The sequence below is a fragment of the Scleropages formosus genome, chromosome 11 (genome assembly GCF_900964775.1).
Source record: "Scleropages formosus chromosome 11, fSclFor1.1, whole genome shotgun sequence".
In the NCBI taxonomy this organism is placed as follows: Eukaryota; Metazoa; Chordata; class Actinopteri; order Osteoglossiformes; family Osteoglossidae; genus Scleropages; species Scleropages formosus.
The window spans coordinates 18,447,481-18,470,231 of NC_041816.1; the positions used below are offsets into that span (position 1 = coordinate 18,447,481).

Sequence of the window (22,751 nt, forward strand, 5' to 3'; positions counted from 1 at the left end):
TTTGGGGACATAACCAGTAGGCCTTTAAACTGTGTCTGGAAAATGTGGTAGTTTTTCAAATCTTACAGGCTTTAAGAAAGTCACTTAAAGAGAGCAATTTAAAAAAACTTTTCTGAATTTCTGTAGAATTTGTCTTGATCCCTAATAGCAAATGTTAATTAGAGAAGTTCCAGTAAATCTGTTCGATCCCTGAAGTTTTGCAGTACATTGGCAAATTTCAGTGTATTTGAACATCTACTAAATGCAAAATATTTTTAGTGACAAAAATAATCTGTTCTCCACTAGTATAGATGAGGCAGCATTCACTGGAAGTACTGGATACTTTGTTTTGTATCATGTCGCAAAAATGCCATTTCACCCCCTTTGGCTGCCGTGTTAACAGATTTAATTCAAGTCATTCCACAAGCCAAAAAAAAAGGACCCAGCAGTTACTGGTAAGAGTGGCACTGTGAGCATACAGTGTTAATGCGTCCATCTCCTACATCTGTAAATATGTGTATTTCTGCTTCCAAATTTGAAGATAACAATTAATGACTAGCAATTAACATCTTTCCATTAGTTCTTATTTGACAATTTCTTTTCATTCTACAGCTGCTAGCTATTTTGTTCAGATGGCAAAATGATCTCCAGCTGGTTGTTTTATACAATAATGGTGACTGGAGGCTTTCACTTGAGAATGCTGGTCGAGTAACCTCTTGCAACATTTTCACAAATATGTCGCGTGTTTCACGTATCGCGTGTGCATGAGCATCGGTAGCTTTACATTTCTTTTGATTGCCTCGTTCAATTAAAACTATGTTTCTGTCATACAGTCCTGCGGAAGCTGATGAAATGTATAGGAAGGAAAAGGGAGCAACCAACACATCCACCCTGAGTAACAGCAGTATGCCCTAGATTCAGCTCCCCGGAGGCAGGGGGAGCATGTTTCATTACAACAATAAAGACTCTTAAAATAGGCTGAAAACCAAGGCACAAACCTCTCATGATCAATAATCCAATTGGACTGTCTCGCCCTGGCTGGGGAATGTGTTAAAGGTAAAGGAGACACAACTTATGTAGGAAATATGTATGAGACTGAAATCCTCCATTAACTATGGCTGGAAAATTTGGTTCAGGAAAAACTTGCACTGGAAAATAAACTTTAAACTTTTTTTTTTTTTTTAAAATTCATATCAAAACTGCTTTTCAGACAGTTCAGCATACAGAAAAACATGATAAATATGTGATAGTTATGTTTTCATAAACACTCACTGTTGAAATTGTGATCTTTTCCAAAAGTACAGACAGATATTATATCTCTTACCCCTTTTTATTTATGTGTGCACTGCCGTATGAGTTGACAGATGGCATCATGATGTCTGCAGGTGAAGGAGGGGTGGGTGTGAGGGAGGACCCTCCCAGTTACTTATCTCCGTCTTTGTTATCTATGCTTCATCACAGATGAATTTTCCAGGCATGACATGTGCAACTTTTACCAAGGCCAGGCAAACAACAGCAACAGCCCTGTACAATCAATTAGGAGTAAATTAAACCGAGTGGAATTCCTGTAGCTCCAGGCTTGCACCCGTGCTCTTCCGCGTTGTTCGCACCCTGCCAGGTGTGTAATCACTAGCCGTGATCAATGGACTGGCCTTCCACACTCAGCGAGCCTGGATCAATCCGCAGCCTCTAGGTGTGGCTCCGCCATCCTTTCGAATACCCACGTGACTGGTATTGCTTACAGAATTTATTTTCACATTTGATTTGTTTTTATTGACTTGATTAATTGATCATCTCAACTGTTTTTCTTGTTTTCCTGGAGCATTTGAAGTACCGGTGCATATTTTTCAAGCGTTGCCCTCCGCTCAGTATGGTCAGGCTGTCAGTCAAGGCCCAGGCAGCCTTCACTGCCCTCCCCATCAGTGTCAGTGGACACATCGCTCTGGCGGTCTGTCCCCCGTGGTCATGAATTTCATAGCTGCTCTTGTCGGCGCTCAGCTGCTGCATGCTCGCCGTAGCGGTCGGTCCCTGTCTGCAGGGCCCGATGGCTGCCTGCATCACCAGCCTTCTTTGATTCAGGTTTTGAAATCAGCACTCAATTTGCGCAAGGTTAGCGCTGTACCCCCACCCCCGGCTCCCCGTCCCTCCGCTTCGTCTGATGAAAATGTTATCGGCCCCTGCAGCAATGCGAAAGGCAGCCCATTAAAACGGAGTCGCAAACCAGCGTTCCCCACACTGAGCTTTTATAAGATATTTATAAGCCGCGTGATAGGTTCTGTCCCTCTCTATCGTCAGGTTCATTCTGCCACATTATTTTAAGTGCTGCTGTGCCCTTCGTGTTGTTCTCAGAAGGCCCCAGTTTCTTATCTTCCGTTTACTGCTTATAAGCTGAAAGAGGCTTTTGCTGTTCCAGCGGAGGAAGAGTTCAGAAGTAATCCAGTTACATTTATTTGCGTGCTCCTCTAAGAAAGGACATCGTGTGTCTATAAAGCATCCTCCATTCGCCGTGCGTCGTAAAGCCGTTGCTTTCCATCTGTATCTCAGTGCTGAATAACATAAGGAGAACGAAAGCCTCCTTTCGACACAGCTCCGAAACGGGGTAAATTAAATGCTGGGGATGTTTTTGTTGTTCTTTTTCAAAATTATTTTTCCTTATTGAAGAATTAAAGTTTTGGGAGCGTACACATGGATATAATGACTTGCTGCGGTGTACAGCATAACATTCACTGTGGTTATGCTTTATTAAATTTGGTGTACAAGTACATTTATAAAGACATCTGTGCGCAAATTTTGACATAAAAGATCCCTGTTCGAGTGGCTGTCATTTTTGTCCAGTTCTGGTTGTTGCTGGTGAAAGAGAAGTCTGATGAACATATATCAATATGTATGTATGTATAAACAGAGCAAGAAATTGCTCTTTGGACATGCTGATGAACTGTGTGGAATTTCAGCAAGGTACTTACCCTGTATTACACACACACACACACACACACATTTTCAGAACCGCTTGTCCCTTACGGGGTCACGGGGAACCGGAGCCTACCCGGCAACACAGGGCGTAAGGCCAGAGGGGGAAGGGGACACACCCAGGACGGGACGCCAGTCCGTCACAAGGCACCCCAAGCGGGACTCGAACCCCAGACCCACCGGAGAGTAGGACTGCGGTCCAACCCACTGCGCCACCGCACCCCCCCTACCCTGTATTACTGGAGTAAAAATGCCCATCTGTATAAATGCGCAAATCGTTGTAAACAGTAAGTCAGTAAATCATTGTTAAGTGGCTATGGAGAACACAGTAAACTGAATACCGCATATATAAATGTTAGAGGCCAACATAGTGATGCTGGCACAGTTGTAGCTGACCTGGCCTATGTGGCTGCTGAATGTTCCCTATAGAAACACCCGGAATTGGACACTCCTTGCGTTTGAAATCAGGTTGTTAAATTTTCTTGCCTACAGAGGTGGTTCTATGCTGCTATATAGATTGGCTGTATAGTCTGATTTTATGCACAAAGAATATTTATGAAAAATTAATACATTATACACTAGAGATAGCTGAAGGATCTGCAAGAGCCTGATATTTAAGGACTGAGAAAATGTATGAGAAAATTAAATAACTAATTGGCTTAAGAGCTTTAGTGACCCAAAAATGTTTGATGAAAGGATTGAAGGAATCTGCACACTGCTGAATGTTCTGGAAGACAACTCCTCTCAGAACAAAAATGTTATAAATAAAAAATAACTCATTGCATGTGCCATCGGCAATATGGGAGTAAGTTGAAGGCGCAACACAATCAACAACGTGGTATAAAAATTTAATAGCTGTTTTGTTTCCCGCAAATGACAAGTTTTTGTGAGTCTCCAGTAAAATCCTGTTGCTTGTCTGTGTAAAATGTAATAAATGAAATGAATTAAATGAAATTCTTTGTAGAAAAATTTTTGTGGAAAAAGCACAGATATAGTTATTTCATCCAGATTTAATAAATTAAAACGCCGCTCCTCACTCCAAAAACATATGCACTGTAAGCATATTTTCCGATTATGTCAAGACCTGTCAATTAAATTTCTCACATGCTTGAAAATGCCCTGGAGCCAGTCCTCCACCTGAAGTCTCAGTTCATGGCAAAACTTGGGATCGCCAGGTCGTATGACCGAATGTGTCTAGAGTTCCCTTCAGTCAGATCTGTTTCTCACAGTACTGTTATTCTTCATGTACTGAGATCTCCTATTGTGTGTTCAGTTTTGAAGAAGGCAGCCTATAGATATTCTGAAACAGACAAGTAACGGTGGGGATCTTGCCTCTGTCTCAAATGAAAAGTGCCAGTAGGTGGTTGTGTCCTTCATATTGCGATCCATATTCTCTCTGCTCACAACGCTCCTGTTTATAATGTCAATTGTACAATTGATCTTTTTCAAACACTTTGTGGTTCATTAGAGACACAGTCATGAGGCATGATAAAGCTTAAAAATGGTTTATCACTGTTTATTTTGTTTAGAATTTTACTTGGTTTTACCCATCACCCATGTGCACGGACACTTGAAGAGTGCTGGTGTTACTGTGAGTGTGTGTTCTGTGCACATTTCTGTTCTGCCTTTCAGTACAATACAACCTGAAACTCTTATCCACTTGTACCTAAAACAATAACCATCCAAGGCCTTTTCACCCTCCCATTGTTGCTTGTGTGGAAAACTACGAGTAACTGAGATGATTTATATTCTACAACTGTCTGCAGCATGCAGTTGACAGTAATATCTGTAGAAAGTAAAAGAATGCAAAAGATATAATGTATAATATGATTATATATAATATAATGAAGAATACGTAACTGGTAAATAATAAAGAAGAAATAATAATAAAAAGTGAGTACACTGCTTCACAGGCAAAGTTGTACAAGGAAGAATTGGTGACTTCAGGGTATATCATCCCCTGACTACACTATGCAGCATATGTCACCTTAAGCACATAAAAAGGGCTTTGGAATAATGACTGACTCAAGTCTTTCCTTCTCTGAACATATCAAAGCCACAACCTGGTACTGTAGGTACATCTTGCATAATATCTGCAGGATCCATGCTTATCTCACAGCAAACTCTGTGCAGATTCTGGTCCAGGCCTTGCTTATATCCCGCCTGGACTAACGCAGCTCTCTCCAGTCTGGCCTTCTGATCTCTGCCATCAGACCTCTCCAGCTGATACAGAATGCAGCTGCACGAGCTGTTTATGACCTGCCGAAGCATTCGCAGGTATTCCCCCTCCCTCCGGCTTCCTGTAGGTGTTCACATCAAAATTTAAGACTCTGGTTACAGCCTACAAGACTATCAATGGATCTGATGCTTGATATCTACAAGACCTTATCGCTCACTACATCCCAAACAGACTGCTAGACTCCTTCACCTCTGCCCACTCGGTGGTCCCACGCACAAGAGGTCCAAAAGCTCAAAGGTTTTCCGTTCTGGCTCCAGTGTGGTGGAACAAACTTCCTCTCTCACTCGCAACTTCTGAAACTCTCTTAACATTCAAGAAGGGTCTCAAAACTGACCTCTTTAGGACTTTCTTCTTCCCTGAACTCCTATGTGCTCGATAAATATGTTCTTAGTTATCTGTTTAATAATTTAAAAAAAACACATGCAGCTACTTGTGCAACATATACTAGTTTATATGGGGTATTTCACAAATTGACTGTACTCAGTTGCATGTCTGCATCTCCTTCTGTTGGTGTAGTGCACTTTTTCGTTTGTTCTCAGATATTCGTCAAATTAATAAATGTAATGTAAAAAAAAAAAAACGGCATCCCTACGTTAATCCATCCTCAGTATCTATGTGTATCTAAATGATTACAGAAGTGCCATTCTGTAACCTGTTTTGTATTCCACCCTGTCTTGAGGCATAAAAGGGGTAGTAGCATAAATAGTTGCTATAAAAGGTCATTTTCAAGCACTTTGCTTGTGTTTTTTTTCTTGAGTAAAGCATTTATTGGAACTTTCCATTTTCTCCCTCTCTCATTGCAGGGATGCAGTGATGAACCACTTGCAATGGTGGTGACAGCATATCGCTTTAAATTACACTTGACAAAGCACTGTAAATCATTTTCCTTGAGCTCAAGGGAAACGTGAAACAGGCATTAGCTTTGTTATTTTTCTTCTCCAGTTCTGGATGAGAGGGATGCTAGCTGTCCCATCAAAAGAAAGCACGTACTGTACCTGCAGTGACTTGGATGAATAGTATCCGCTTGTGCAGAATTTATCTACTTGAAAATGATTTTATAAATCAAAGAATAGGCTTTCGTAAAAGTATTGAACCTTAATAGTCCTTCTGGTTTTGTCCTTGAAGGTTTTTAAAAAAAGTCTGCCTTGCAAAGGCAGTGGGACTTTAGATCAATTAAATAAATAGCCCCCTGTAATTTATCATTTGGCGTAACATCTGTAGGGACCTGAGAGGCGGTCTTCCAGACACACTGGCAGAAGGACACAGAGACAGGACACCAAGCACTCTAGGTAAAAATAGATCCCACTGCAACAAATAACTGGGGATGAGATGGAGGCTTTGTGACAAAATCTGGTGTTCTCAAAACACCTGGGTTCTGTGCTAATGAATGGCTGACAAACAGTGGGCACGGAGTCCTTCACAGAGGACTAGCCATTTAAGGGTCACATGCATACTAAAAAATGAGGGATAATTATATGAATTATGAGAAGTGTAATTTTAACAGCTGCATCCTAAAAGGCTTCAGGCAGAGAAATCCTAATGTACAGTAAACCCTCTGGAAGTAAGTTCCAAATGTTACATCTGGCTTCTGGCTTCTACCAGCTCTTTGGTAATCAAATTACACTTCAAAATTTCTGCTCTTTTAGTGCTTAGCTTGAAAAATAGCACAGATATGGTAGCTTACTTTTTTTCATTGTTATTAGCAATTTCATTGCCAGGACTTTCCAGTTTCTTTCATATCAGAGCTTATTCTGGTGATTAGCTTGAATGTTATCTATAATTTAAATATTTTAAAGGGTATCTCTGAAATAAGAATAAATATGCAGTTGCATGTGAAAATATTTTCCCGGTAGGATGATGTATCAGGGCAGTTTCATTTAAAGTTTTTTGGTACTCCCCCAGTATTGTTGGAGAATATTTCAGCGTGTAAAATGTCAGGTTTCCTGGAATAGGTAGTTTCTTTTTGGATAAGCTGAAGCTCAGAAGACTGTCAGATTATAACATTTTTATTCAAAAAGCAAGGAATCCTCAGTAATTTTCTAGGACTCAACCTTGGAAGTATAAATGGATAAATGGGGGAGCAAGCCTACTGCTCCAATAAGGTGCTCGCTTGATGTTTGATGTGCCAGGGCAGAGTCATCTGTGGCTCCTCCAGCTCAACTCCCAAGACACATTACCACTGAGCTTCTAGAGTCGCTCCAATGTCACTCGGTTATCCAGCGCCCCGACAGCCCTCACCTGGGTCTCTGAGTTCTTGATGCAATGCCCTTCACTCCCAGCAGCCCAGCCGATCATTGTCCTCCAACCTTGCCCCACACAAGGAACTCCTGCAGGTGATCAGTAATCAGACTACACAATGCTTTGTCTCTTGTCGCATGTCAGGTAGAAGAGCTGTGTACCATTTCCCAGCCGCACCAATACATAAGCCTAAGGGTAGTCTGTATTAAAAGGTCAGATGTAATTACATCAGACTGCAGATTGTCTTTCTTTAAATGTGAGTTCAGGGGATCAACACAATTGCTTGATTTAAAAGTGCTCATAGAATGTTTATTGTATTAGTTCATTGTCTAACAGTTGTATTTTGTCCTTCTTTTGGTTCCTATCCTTTGGTTTTGAACCCATGTGTTGTTGCAAGATGTTATTTCAAAGTGTTGGATTTTATACCACCTGGAAAGAAAAAAGGAGAGCAAGGTCAAATAATGACAATGTTTGACAAACCGGAAAAAGAGTGGTTACAAGTTAGAGAGAAAGACAGACATTTAAAAGGTTGTTTTCTAAGGACCACAAAAAACAGCCTTGAAAATCATCAGCATTGAATACTTCTGTGATAAAGTCTAACCAAAATTGTATATTCATGAAGCTGGCGTTTTTTTGGACCCAAGGCCACTGTGCAAACTCACATCACCTGGGGCAATAAGGATAAAACCCGAAATGCTGAGCACTGGAAAGCAATAATATGATCTGACTGGATTTTCTTTCTTCCTACATCCAGAAATGTTTATTCTTGCTGAAAACCAAAAAATTTCAGTGTGTTTCCAAACTGTTTAACATGATGGTGCGTCTGCAATCGGGCATCTTATGGGAGTCAATGGGTCTGCATGGTTGTGTAACAGAAAATGAATATGTAGTTATTTAAGATGACCAGGTGGACCCTATGCTACACACTGGTTTCAAGGCGATAATATCCCATACACGTTGGGAAACACATGCAGGAGGGGTTTGAACACTGGCAAGATGTCAAGTGCCTTGCCAGGCCATTCACCTCATTTCTAAGGCTTTTCTACAGCAAAATAAAGGGACATGTCAAGATTTCAGTGACCATTTGCATGAAAGTCTAGAAACACTCCAAGGAAGGGATCTGTCAGTCCAGCTCTTGCTCACTCTTCCCACCATCGGGACAGTCTTAGGACATCTCATTTAGTCTCTTTAGTGCTCACCGTCAATTTTGTAAGTCAACAGAATCTGTGCATCTTGATGCCTGGAAGGCACATTGACTCTACTCAACAGGCAGGTTTGGCTGGATGTGCCATTGGAGTGTTGCATCATGGGACATCATCATTGCCTGGGGAGCAGTATTCAGATGTTTGTTTTTTTTTTTTTCCTGATTATTGTACAGTGTTTTCACAGCTCAGTGAATATTAAAATTGTATTCTTGCTAACAGGTTTTTTAATTTGGATCAAAGTTGCTAAATAATACCTTTTAATTCTTTAAAGAAACAGTTTGAAATGCAGAAAATTATCAGTATTTGTTTACAAGGATAGTGGCTCCTCCCTTTCATCAGTCCTCCTTCATCAGTCCTTTCCTTATGTGTTTGGTACTGTTTGTAATAAAAACCCTTTGTATACCCTTTTTCTTGCTCATACATTTTCAAGGCTGTTTATGTAAATCTGATGTTTCAGAGTACTTTGTGTATTCCTCTGATAGGATGAACTAGTAAATGCAGTATTTTAGTAATACCTAGATGAAACATATATCTTGCTCCTTTAATCCATAGCTCAATTGCCTTTGATGTGCTGTCCTATCTCAGAAGCAGCGCTCAGGCTTCTAAATCTTGATCAAGGTCTGTTGTATACAAGTGAAGGATTGCAGCATGCTGTTGTTTCATATGACAAAAATTGATTATTGACCATCATAAAACTTCTGTTGACAGAAATGTGAAACGCTGCCCGTATTTGTTGAGTTTACTTAAACACATTGCTTTTGGGGTTTTGGGACAAACATTTGCTAGTGCAGTCGGTGTTACCTGGTAACCTGCAACAGTTCCTTGTACTTTCATTGCAGAGATCAACTTTTTTTTTTTATTTTCACCCTATACAGCTAACACTGTACTGAGGCTTGCGCTTCTGCAAGCACTCAGTAACAATAAGAAAAGAAGAGGTGACTCCCAGCCTTTATAATACAGCAACAATATGCCCATCTCCTTTGTCCCGGTGAATTTAAATTTGTAGCAGCTGTTGGGACTAGATTTGAGGATAACACAAGAATACCGACAGACACTGCTATGATCCGTCTTTAGAAGGTGAACCCCCTCCACTTAGTAGTATTATATTTGATTGAATCTTTATTGTGTGTATCATTTCTGTTTAACTTGTTCTGGAACATTAGCAATAGTAAATTGCAGCTTTGTATAGCAAACTGTCTAATTATAGTAATCTGTCATAAAACCATCAGGGATTAAAAGGCAAAGTAACTTGTAGGCTTGATATCCGACAAATCCTCCAAACAAGTAAATCTTAAGAAAACCATTAAAGGGAGAAGAAGAAAAAACATGTCACTGAAGATGTTAATAGTAGTGAAGAGCTTATTCTAAGGTGAAATGTAATTGCTCATTAGGTTACAGACATGTTCATTCACAGATATGCTATACAAGTGCTTGGAGTTTGTGCTTGTATTGTGTGAAGCTCACCGTGTGTTTTATGTTTATGCCTTTTTGTGTTTCATTGTGTATGTGTTGCCCTTGGTGTTGTAGCTCAATGTTGTTGAATGTGAGGAACGAACAAGATGTGGAATGATGTGCGCCAATCACAGGATACAGCTGAGAATATTAATTAGGCATGGAATCGGCTTGAAGTAGTTAAATATTGATGCTTATGCAATGCTACTGTTAATATTATCTTTTTAAAACTGTTGTACTCTTCCCCACATCTATATGCAGCTACCCATGTAATATATACTGGTTTAAATAGTGACATCAGACAAACTGATTGCTCTTAGAGAATTGCTGTGCACTTTTCTGTTTTCTTTGAGTTGTATGCTTTGGAAAAAACAAAATGAATGAATATAATGTAAATATAATATGATGGTGACAACAGCAAGTATAATGTTGTACATTTTTAATCATACCAGTGAACGTTATTTCCCTTCAACATTTGATTGAAACAAATTAATGAAAGAAAAAAAAAAAAAACAACTAAATTAGCACTGCAATGCAGAGAAAATAGCAAGAAAACTGTGATGACGTGAATAAAGCTTTTCTGTTTTGAATCCATCTACTGGCACACCTCCGGGTAGAGAACAGCAAATTGCACATCCCACCAGGGCCAGGCCTGCAAAGTGGAGGCCCTACTCAGTGTGTCAAAGAATCTCTTTATCTACAGTAGGAAGCCCTTTTCCAAACAGTTTTGCTATTGTGCATAGCCCCAAACAGACCCCTGTGGGATGGGCCAAGTGCTGTAGTGAATTAATCCCAGCTAATTAGCATGTAGCATAAGCTCGTTAGCATGCAGGCGCCGAGACGCAGAACTGCCAGAGGATATTTCAGCGGCGCTGTCTGCATGCCATGGGTGTAGCCATGGATATGAATTAGAAGGCATCATCTCCATTCCATGCCACTCCCTCTTTGGCATGTCACTTTCTTCTTTGTTATGTTCAGTCCTTGATGCTCCAGCATCTGCTGTAACTATACTGCGGTAATGTTTTGCCTCTTCTGACTCTCTCGAAAGGTGATTGATGTTCAGTCTCAAACAATTTTACTACCTAAAATTTTGTAATTTAACTTTAGTAGCAGTTACACGTACAATTACGAGTGAACAAATGTTCAAAGGGGGGGCGTGGCGTGGCGTGGTGGGTTCAGCTGGTGCTAACTGTGTGGTGGGTCTGGGGTTCGAGCCTTGCTCGGGGTGCCTTGTGATGCACTGGCATCACGTCCTGGGTGTGTCCCCCTCCCCCCTTGGCCCCTTTGCTCTGTGTTGCCGGGTAAGGCTCCGACTCGCCGCGACCCTGCTCGGGACAAGAGGTTGTTGACACGACAACTGTTCAAAGGTATCATTGTTTAGGCATTCATGAAGTCAAGAATTTTCATGTTTGTGCCTTTTTTTTTTTAGCTACCACCTTTCCATGCACAACTGTGTAAGACAAAGCCCTCTCCACTTTTCAGTGCCAAAGAGATATACACACACACACACACACACACACACACACACACACACACACACACAGTCTGAACCGCTTGTCCCATTTGGGGTCGCGGGGAGCCGAAGCCTAAGCCGGCAACACAGGGCGCAAGGCTGGAGGGGGAGGGGACACACCCAGGACGGGACGCCAGTCTGTCGCAAGGAACCCCAAGCGGGACGCGAACCCCAGACCCACCGGAGAGCAGGACCCGATCCAACCGTGTGTGTGTGTGTGTGTGTGTGTGTGTGTTTTTTTTTTTTTCTTTTTTTTCTCTTGGTCATACGTTACACCCCCAGCAAATGAATGCTATGCACAGAAAAACCAGAGCAAGAGTAAAACAGCAGTCCCCAGCTGTCAAACCCTTACTGGGCTCTGTATCGTCAACATCGTGAAAATGTGGAGAGATTGCTAAGAGCCAACAGAATTAATATCGCTTTTAAGTGTCTTCATAGCGCACAAACTTGCCATGGAAAATAATCAAGATGGAACAGTGACTTTTTCCCAAAAATGCATTTACAGATATTTTATGGCTAGGTGGTGGCCGTAGAGGCGTTATCTACCCTGTCGTTGACACTGTAGGAATGTCCTTTCTGGTTCACTTTTCACATTTAAACAACACGGAGACCGAGACAGCGTAACCGGACCCTGTGTGTCATAGGAACACCTTATTCCCTTATTGCGTGTCGTGGTGCTTAGTATAAATATACGAATAAAGTTCAGCTAATGGGGAGCTTAATGGATATTGCAAAATTCCCCAAATACGATCTTTGAAGATGCACCTCGGGCTCAAAGTGTGTCTCCCCGTATGTTCCGTTCGTTCCTTTTCTCCTTAAAAGTAGTAACATTCACAATTCCCAGACCCAGGAGATCCTTATTTGTAAAAGGAGGCCACGCGGTCTGTGGAGGATTCCTGTGTGTCACGCAGCGTCGGCCAACAGCTTGTCACGCGGCAGCCGTGTCCTGCCGGAGAGGCTCTGTGTGCCGCTGTATCGGACTTGCCGAACTTCTCAAACCGCGCGACTGTCCAGCACTTCAGGGTTCGCCTTCATCCTCTGCACCGAATGTCTTAAATCCTCTCTTTTTGTAGGTTACATGAAAACGGTTTTGCCTTAAGAACAAGCTCTTGGATTAGAGGCAATATAATCATTGTAGAGGCTAATTTATGGGCCCTAATAACTGCCTGCTTTGACAGCTGCGAAAAGGACTTTCTCCCTTGATGCTTTTCAAGAATACAGAGACTCAGACCTGCGCTGAAAACTAAAGTGGTTTATAATTGTCCGGTGCTTTGGCTGTCAGTTGCATTTCTTCACTTTTCCATTTTATGTCGAATTTCATTTTTATGTATTATTTATAGTTTGTGAAGTCAGTCTGAGATGGTCTCCGACTAATAACCGATACGTTATTCCACTTGTTATGTCGAGTGCGCTGCCAGTGCTGTCCTCATTTGAAGCGTACTTCCGGAAGCTTCCAGCCTGACTTTTGTACATATTTGCAGAACACGCTGAAAGATAGGGGCTGCAGGATCACATTCTTTACCGCTGTTTTCAGTCATTTCCGCATTTGATGAACACTGCTGAGAGTTATTCTTACGTGTTTGTGAATGGTGTACCACATAAAAACATTCATTTCATTGTGGAACTCAGGAAGCTAATAATTTTTTTTTTTTCAACTGTTTCAGTGTTTTCATCTTGCAATGATTAAAGTTACTTTATTTTACAGTGGTACGAAAATACCCAGAAATGTACGTTTATAAAGCATTTTTCAGCCTTGAAACATTCAGCCTCTGCTCTTCTAGATAATTTTATTTCGCTACTAAAACTGGGAGTGAGTACTTTTTGCCTGTGTGACCAAGTGTGTGCATTACACAGCTGTCCTGTCTCCTCAGAGACTGACGGGTGTTGCAGGCAGCTCCGCTCCCAGCATGACATCACCGTGTGCGTGCGTGCGTGCGTGCACGTCATTACGTTCGCATGCATGCATGCAGGTGTGCGAGTGTACGTCTGCGTGTGTGTGTGTGTGACGTGCTTCTCCTCTCTCCTCAGACATTGACGAGTGTTCCAGCCAGATGCACTACTGCCATGCAAACACCGTGTGCGTCAACCTTCCTGGCTCCCACCGCTGTGACTGCTTGCCTGGCTTCGTCAGAGTGGATGATTATTCCTGTACAGGTAGGACACCAGGTACCTGTGTCCACACGAACACCAAAGTAAGTAGCTCACGAGCTCGTCACCTGCAATCTGTCAGAACTTCACAACTATTATTACAAGTCGCATCTCAATAGCTTCTTAACAGTTTTTTGTTAAATAATTAGCAGTAATAGTGTTTTATCATTTCTTGGATTTCTGATTGTTGACGATACGGCGTTTACTTAGGATGTATATTAGGCTACCGGAGTAGATCTGATGCGCTCCAGTTACGATCCCAACGAGCAAACGAATCACACAATTTGAAGAATAAAAGTAATGCGTTCGATACACCGCTTCCTCCTGTTAGGAATGCCAGTATTACAAATTCACTCTGAATTTGTTTTTCAGTTTCTTTACTTTCCATTGTATTTTCTTCACTTATCTATTTTCAAAAATGTCTTTGTTGAAGAGTGAATGCAAATTGCTTTACAGCACACTCACTGCCGTTACACCCCGGCAGAATCGAATGTGGGACCAGATTCAATGAATCATTCATTCAGCTTGCTTACACAATGTTAGAGGTTGTGCCTGGTGATGATAGCAAGATGAGACACAATAAGATGATGATGTTGCAAGTGTTCATGGGATAAATCAGTTAACAGTCGGCACTGAATGGGAGTTTCCGAAAACAACGTATTTTTATTTTCAGTAATTTTAAATTTGGTGTCCCGTCCTGGGTGTGTCCCCCTCCAGCCTTACGCCGTGTTGCCGGGTTAGGCTCCGGTTCGCCGCGATTTCAGACGTGTGTGTGTAATTTTAAATTCACTTAATTTTAATGTAGCTCAAAGTTATTGATTTTTCTAGACAATGAAATGGCCAGATGCTGAAAAACATTGTACATGCTTGTCTGATAAATTGTTTGACAATCAGCACTGATAAAGTTGCAGAGGAAAAAAAACAAAATAAAATAATAGCCCTATGAATGATGCACTAGCATCCTGTCCTCAGAGTTCCCTGCTTCACATACTGTGGAATGGCTGTGTAACACAAACTTTGGAACAATGATACTTCATGGGATGAGCAGTTCATAAAAGCAGAAAAAATGTCTTATAGCACATGTTAAATTCATTCATGCTTTATCTGAGTTTTTTTTAAACCTAGTCATGATTAAAGTGAGGTACATCTGTATTATGAAACTTTTATTGATTATGATGTGACAGTTGGATTTTCAGTCTCAAAGATTTCAGATCCAAATTGTTTGTATACTGATGAACCTGTGTAGTTTTTTTCAAATTTTAAAGGATGTGCCACTGCATTGTATAAGTCATTGAGCTTCCTATTCTTTCACTTGCTGTAGTATATTGTGGCTCAGCTGCCAGACTTCTGTACGTCTGCTTATGTGTATCACAGACAAAACATAAAGAGCATAACAAAAGGGGATGTGCCCCCAATATTAAAGCAAGTCTGTGTTAAACTCCAGTTTGGGCAACTGCTAGTATTTTAAGTCCCTTCAATATCTAACAAGTTGTTACAGCACTCGTATAAGATATAAGTAAGATAAATTTCTCCTTCAGAACGGCATTAATAACGATAGCAGGACACATAACCGTGCAACACCTTAAAGTGATAAGCGTTCAGATTTTAGAAATACCTTTTATTTTTTTAAAGCTGAGCTAGTGCTCTCTAATCAGGACTTTTTCTTGTGTGCTGTCCTCTTTTAGCGCCGTCTGATCCGGTCATGCAGCCTACTCACTGGCTGTATGGTACTTAAGTTTTTTGGAGAGCCTCTTGTCTTTTGAAGAGCTTTCATTAGTATTATGCAGACTTCTTTCCTAGTAAAGTATGTGGGGGTTTCAACACAGTTTTAATGGGTAGTACATTGCAAAAAATCACTGGTAGTAAATGGCAAATTCCATCATTGTTGAAATCAATAAACATGAACGCTTCTTCAGATGTTCTCTGCACAATTCTGCATGGATGAATGAATGAATGCCTTTTCAGGAAAGCCTCTCACCTCCATACATTCACCAAGTGAAATTCTACAAACTTCATTTCTTTAATGCAGAATTGCTGCTCTACTGTATATCAGAGGGAATACTTAATAGTGTGTTTTTAAAGGCCTCCTCAGCATCATACACATACTAGCATTTCTGCATGATGCTGCTTTAGTTGGGGGCACCATTAGTCACTTGTGCCCGTGGCACAAATCTGAGTCTGTGTTTAATGTGGAGCATGTTAATTGAGTAGTTATGCACCTGTACCCTTTTAACACTAGAAATCCAACTCCTTAAAAAGCAAGTTGCCAGACACCAATTTCTATGTTCTTGGTTTGCATTCAGTGCATATTTTTTTCTTCTCTTGTGTTATTCTAGTCAATGCTATATGTTAATAATAGCTATTGTGACTGATGGCAGGAACAGAAGTAGCGCTTCTGTTTCTGATGCATTAATTATAATGAAAAATGCCTCGCTGTTTAGAATGACTGACTTGGTTAATTTCTTGATCTTAAATACATTTGAGTCCATGCTCTCTGGTGGCATTACCTTTTACTTGTTCCGTATTTTGAAATTTCAGGAGTATTCAAACGCTCATACATTGAAATTCAGTTAAAGAAATTGCAGGTGAACATTAAAAGACTTTATGCTCTGCCTGGAAAAACTATTTATGGCTGTTCCACTGTTGTCCTATGTATCATCTGATTGGTCTGATCATGTAAACGTAAATGAATAGGGCAACCTTGGAAAAGGCTGGAATTGGAAAGGATGACAGTAGGAGCTTCTTTGTGTTGTCCGATGGGTCTAACCATTGTACTCGTAGGTGTCATTTGATGGATGAAGCCACTGTATTCCTAGGTGTCATCACATAGGTTTGAGCTTTGAGATCCTAGGTGCCATCCGATGCATCTGATCATTGGAGTTTGAGGTTTCTTTTGATGTGTCTGATCGTTGCAGTTGTAGGTGTCATCTAATGGGTTTGTTCATTGAACATTTACATTCATTCATTTAGCTGGTGCTTTTCTCCATAGGGACTTACAGTGATATGCTGCTTACACTTGTTTACCCATTTATACAACAGGGTAATTTCACTGGACAAATTTAGGGTAAGTACCTTACTCAAGGGTACTACAGCTGGACATGAGATCACCATTTGAACTCTCCTTGTATGTTACTGGTCATTGTTTCCATTATAATGTCAGGTTAATGCTCTAGATTCAGACACAAAATAGCCAGATTGACACCACTGAGGGATAAAAACATTTTGGATTTCAGGCAGTTTGTATCTGGTGCAGTGGGTTAGGCCTGTGGCTGCTCTCCAGTGGCTCTGGGGTTTGAGTCCCGCTTGGGGTACCTTGTGACGGACTGGTGTCCCGTTCTAGGTGTGTCCCCTCCCCCTCCAGCCTTACGCTCTGTGTTGCCGGGTTAGGCTCCGGCTCGCCGTGACCCCCACTTGGGATAAGCGGTTTCATTCTGTGTGTGTATGCAGTTTGTATCTCTCTCCAAAAACATAAGAAGTTAAGACATAAGCTTTATATTTTCTTTATAGGCTGCTACTGTAGTTTTTTGGTTGTACAGAACCCCATAATATAAGGGATGACTAAATATCTCACTTCTTGACAGAGCATTTTGCCTCATAAGAAAGAAACATTATGTTTCCCTGTGATTTTGTACATGGATCAACACTGCAGGGGAATTAACAAAGCTTTGTTTCATATTTAAAGGGAAGTGAACAATGGTAAAAACCCAATTAGCATTCAGTTGAACATGAATACATGCTTTAGTATTTAAATGAATTGTGCGAGGTGCTGGTGTAATTTGACAGATGCCTTCACAGTGTCTTGGAGGCTCTTGCTGGATGAGACTTCACTCATAGAGGTTAATTGACTATTACGATTACTTTTAAGAGAAAAAGACCAACATCCTTTTACAGCTTAGTGATTAGAGACAGAAAGTCTGTGATGGCCTGCTCATCCACCTTTTGTTGTGAATGTAAGTGTTCAGAGTATTCACAGTAACATTAATCTCTGTTCTCAGAGGAGCCTTTAAGGGTCAGTGCTTAGCTTGGCCTCTTTTTTTTTGTTTCTCACGTGAAATTTCTTTCTTTCTACTAGAAAATTCCTGATACAGTTAGTGCCTGACTTAGAAACGTAACAGACTCAAAGTTCGTAAGTTGAATGTGATATGGAGTGGATGATGGCTTCATCATCAGTTCTGCGTGTTGGCTGCTTGTAACATGCGCCATAAAAAACAATGGTATGTAACTAAGTGACTGTAATTCAAGAATCACATCTGCATCTCTCCATCTGTTGGTGAAATTAAGTTTTTTTTTTTTTTAACTGTGTTGTATGTTGCTTTGGAGAAAAGCATCTATTTAATAAATAATGGTAAATATAGATGTCAGCAACCCAGAGAGTTTCTCAGGATGAGAGGCGGCAGTTTTTTCAGCACATGGACCATCCCTCTCTCTTTTACCCATTCTGCACATTGTAGAGACCAACGGAGAAGAAAGCCCCTACTTCTGGTGAGTCGAGGCAGCTCGTGCATGTACCTGAGTGAATTCAACCACCTGAGAAGACTATTTACTACAAATGTAAATAAGAAAGCCCAATAAAGAGCTGTAGTGCACAGTTACACCAGGAAGTCGGTGCTCACCTGCTGATATGCCACCCATCCTTGTATTCCACACATCACATGAAATTCACTAATACCAAATGCAGTCATAAGATGTATAAATGCACCTGTATGAAATGTGGAAAAGAAGAACAATGTATTTTGTATGTTATTTACATGAGAGCATAAGCAACTGCATAAACTCGGAAGTGGATGTATTATGTAGAGGTGGCGGAGAGGTGGCACTTCAATGACACATTTCAAAACTTGCACTTGTGGAAGGCAGAGGATCATCTATAGTTTGTTCCCCTTGTGATTGCTTGTTTTACACCTTATACATGTTGTTGAAAAACTTCAGGCAGGGCTTATTATTCAAGATTCCTATTTGTCAGTGTATTGAGTGATGCTTTGGTCTTTGATTTGAATTGGTGTGCCAATCTAAATACTTCTCAGACAAATTTTTATCAGCAAAATATTCGTTACTCAAATGTACACAAGTCAGGGGCCAACTCTATTCAGCCTGCAAGTTCAAATTTGGCATGTATCAGTGAGGTGTATATGAGGGGAGTCCAAGAAACTTAAGTTTTAATAACTTCCAGTGTTTAAGGGTGTGACTGTAGTTTTGATATTTGTGTAATATATCATAAAACATTCAATATACTGCCAAGAGAGTATCTGGCAGGAACTATTCACTGCTTTCCACTGCTTTTTGAATGTCTCCAAATGGGCGCCATGTCAATGTTATAAATTCCACACTGAAATGCCCTTTTGTGTTGTTTACTTTCATTGGCTGTTTTAGGTATTTGCAGTCCTCTGTTGTGAAGAATGTTGCCAGATTGCTGTATTTAATTAATGCAGTGTCTTTGGTTGTTCTTGCCCAATCAAGTGTTTTATGTAAGACAGGGAATGCATGCTTTATCACTTATCACCTGTTGCATGGCCTAATTCTCTGATGCTCTCTTTGTGTTTTTTTTTTTCTTCTTCGGCTCAAGGGAATTACTGCTGCTGTGCAGTATGAGCTCTGCTGCGTGCATTAGAAACCCAGGGGCATTTTTACTCAATGTAGCAAAACAGGTGCTTTTCAGAAGCCAGATACAGATGTATTTCTGCCTCCAAACTGCTCCTGTTCTTTTTAGTTTTATATAAATGCACCCTTTTGTCCCATTGGCTTGATTATTTTGGTTACACTTTCCTTTTATTTAAATATGATGAATGCAGTATCGCAGCTCATATTTTTAGTGGGTGTTCAGTTTATGGCTTCCCACATTTCACTTGTCCACTGTGTGCTCAGCATACTTTTTTGGGCCCTGTGCAGCTGATCAGAAAATGCTGTGGTCATCTTGTTTCTGTCTGGTCCACTTTGCTGGACTTATAATTGGGAGCTGCTGTGGCTTTCTAGCTCTATTTTAAGGAACTCAAGAGGCTTTCTGGTTGAAAAGTATATGCTCTATCACCCAGAACTGCAACTCATCAGACCTCAGTGGGGTGTCTTTGGAGGAAGTGTATGTGTGAGTGATGGGTACACTGCATTAGGCCTTCCTCACAAGGTGTTTTACAGGGAAGCTCTGTGACAATGCTCCTTTGGCAATAGACATCTTTAATAAAGTACATACAGCTGTCCAGGAAACTTTGGATCTTGACATTGGAAGCATCGTTCACTCATGCTGCCACTTGCTGTAAGCTCTCAAATACACTTGACAAGGGATTCAGTTTGTGTCTGGTCAGATTTGAGCAGAGGCCGTCAAAAACATTTCACGGTATGCAATACTGTCCCTTTAGAAAAGCCTTTGCTTGTAGAGTACAATTACTTTACTCCTTTTACAGTCGTCAAAAAATGAAGTGATGCAGTTATTTGGAACATATTACATTTAAGGCAAATACCACCTACTTTTGTGGAAGGACTGAAATGTTTGAAAGAATGATGACAGCTGTCGAGGTGCTGCTAACTATTGAAAGGCACTTAAAATTCTCTGGGTCTCCAGATGAAATCATTAGATTTAAGAGTTCAGGAAATAATGTTTTTTGATATATTGCCTTATAGACACACTGAATTATACAGTGACATATTGCCTATTAGACAAACTGACTGTAGTCTGAGAATTGTGTGTGCATCTACATCTCTCCATTTGCTAGTATAATTAACCTTCGATGTCTCTGAGTTCTGCATCATTTTCGAGACAAGGGCTAAATGAATAAATTTAACTAATCATTTTGCCCCGCCCACTGTGTCATGTTGTGGGTGGCACAGCGGTACAGCAAATAGCGGTGCTATCTCATGGGTGGTGTGAGAGAATGTGAGTTCAATCCATGCTCAATCTGTGTGGAGTTTGAATGTTCCCCCTGTGTTTGGGTGGATTTTCTCTAGGTGCTCCTGTTTCCACCCACAGTACAAAGACGTGCGGGTCAACTGAATAAATAAATAGCCCGTAGCCCCACGCACTGATTAGTCAGTGCCAGTTTCAAACACAGGTAAATGGTGAGGGCTGACATCAGGAAAGGCACCCAGTGGTAAAATCTCTGCCCAAACTACAACTCTAAATGCTGCAGCATTTGAAGGTAAAATGGCCAACCCGGGGTTCTCCTGGAAATACGTGTCAGAAAACTGAATAGTAATATTGGCATGTTTTAGTGTACAACAATAAAGAACAATGAATGAAAACTGAATCCAGTTCCTTTCCAAGCTAGTGCTTTCATATTATGACTTTTCTTTTGTTATTGCCAGGTTTCAATTAAACTGACAACTTTACACTGATACTTTGAGAAAAAGCCTTGCATTCCTCGTATTCACACCTCTACTGACCTGTTTTCTGACTGTTAAAGAACACAAAGTTGGATAGTTTGCAGCATTGACTCATAGATTGAATGACATGAACTTAAAAAATACGATATATTGGAATACATACTCAGTGAGATATAGTTGTTACAGTTATCAGTTAAATAGCCATGGAGTTTGCTGTTGCTACATTACACTTGTTACACCTAATAAACTCAGCCTAAAACCACTGCATATAACTGTATAAACACTTCTCTTCAAATTGGGCAATTTACAAATGAATTGAGTCACTTCCTTTACATTTAAGAAAAAACTTTTTTAAACTTTTCAGAGGAGGCACACGCGCACACACACTGGCTGAAGCCTGGAGGGGGAGGGGACACACCCAGGTTGGGATGGCAGTCTGTCAGAAGGCACCCCAACTGGGACTCGAACCCCAGGCCCGCCAGAGAGCGGGACTTGGCCAAGCCCGCTATGCCGCCACACCCCCGCACCCCCTTCAGCGGAGGTATACGTTGTTATATCTGATGAGTAACGTGTAGGCAAAATAGTTTTACATTTCTCGTAACGCTTTGCTCAAGTTAGATGGAAATTTTAGGAATGAGTCATATTATCTCAATATTAAGCTAGTAACGTAGGGTAATGAATACTAATTTTACTTTAAAGTTTTACTTTATTTTAATTAAAAAACGGTTAGTGTTACCGAAAGTGTGGCGGACTTGACCTAAAATCTATCTCCGGCAAAATACAGCTGCAGCTTTTTGGATGGCATGGTTATCATGTTCCATTCTGAAACGGTTTGTTTCTATTGAAATGCATTCTCTCTATCAAGCTGCTCTTGTCTGCTCAAGTGCAGCTGACATTCAGCGTTCCACTGCAAATGGCATTAGCCAGTCCTTCAGGAGGCTTTGATTAAAATGCAAGTGATAATTAGAAGTCTGTGCAAGTTTTAACCTTTTAGACCAACAGTGGCTTGGGGAATTAATGAAGGAAATCGAACAATTATAATATCTAGTACAATACCTTTGGTACTCATGCTGAACAAAGCAATGTATGCAGCCCATATTAGATGGAATATGTTATGTTTACTAGTGAGAAGGATTAGTCTGGTCGCCACTGTTATGTGGAGAAAAGCTGTCTTTAATTAGCTTAGAGCTGGCAGTCACATGGAAGTGGGTGTCCATGGAAAATCAATCCATTCTGTTGTTTCTAAACAGTTTGGGTTGTTGCCATGGAGCGCACACTAATGGGCTCTGCTCTCTCGAGGCAGATTAGGAAGCAAATCCCTGCACAGTTTCCTCTTTTGAAGTACTTTTGGAACCATTTCTCTACCAAAAACATTTTTGCAAGTCAATAACAATGTTAAAAATAGTGCATTGGATTTTCCGAATTAAATTTTCTCTATGATCAAGATATGTATATAAAAACAATGCGAGACATTATTATTCTGCAAACTTTATTATTAGAAAAAAAACTATATGCAGCTACTTGTGTAATTTATACCTGATTATGTAGTGGTATGTCACAAATTGACTGCACTCAAGAATCGTGTGTCTGCATCCAGATCTCCCCTTCTCTTGTTCTAATGCGCTTTTGTATTGTTCTCTGAGGTGTGCGTCACTTCGGAGAAAAGAATCTGCTAAATGAATAAATGTATTTGTAAACC

General features: G+C 40.6%; 1 protein-coding gene across 1 annotated transcript in view; it reads left to right on the plus strand.

Annotated features, from left to right (window-relative positions):
* The window catches only part of LOC108941178 (protein kinase C-binding protein NELL1-like), a 137,895-nt gene that overhangs the window by 63,855 nt on the left and 51,289 nt on the right, over positions 1-22,751 (plus strand). The window contains exon 13 of the mRNA XM_018763807.2: positions 13,622-13,747. Coding sequence (XP_018619323.1) covers positions 13,622-13,747 — 126 coding nt within the window. The remainder of the gene's footprint in view (positions 1-13,621; positions 13,748-22,751) is intronic.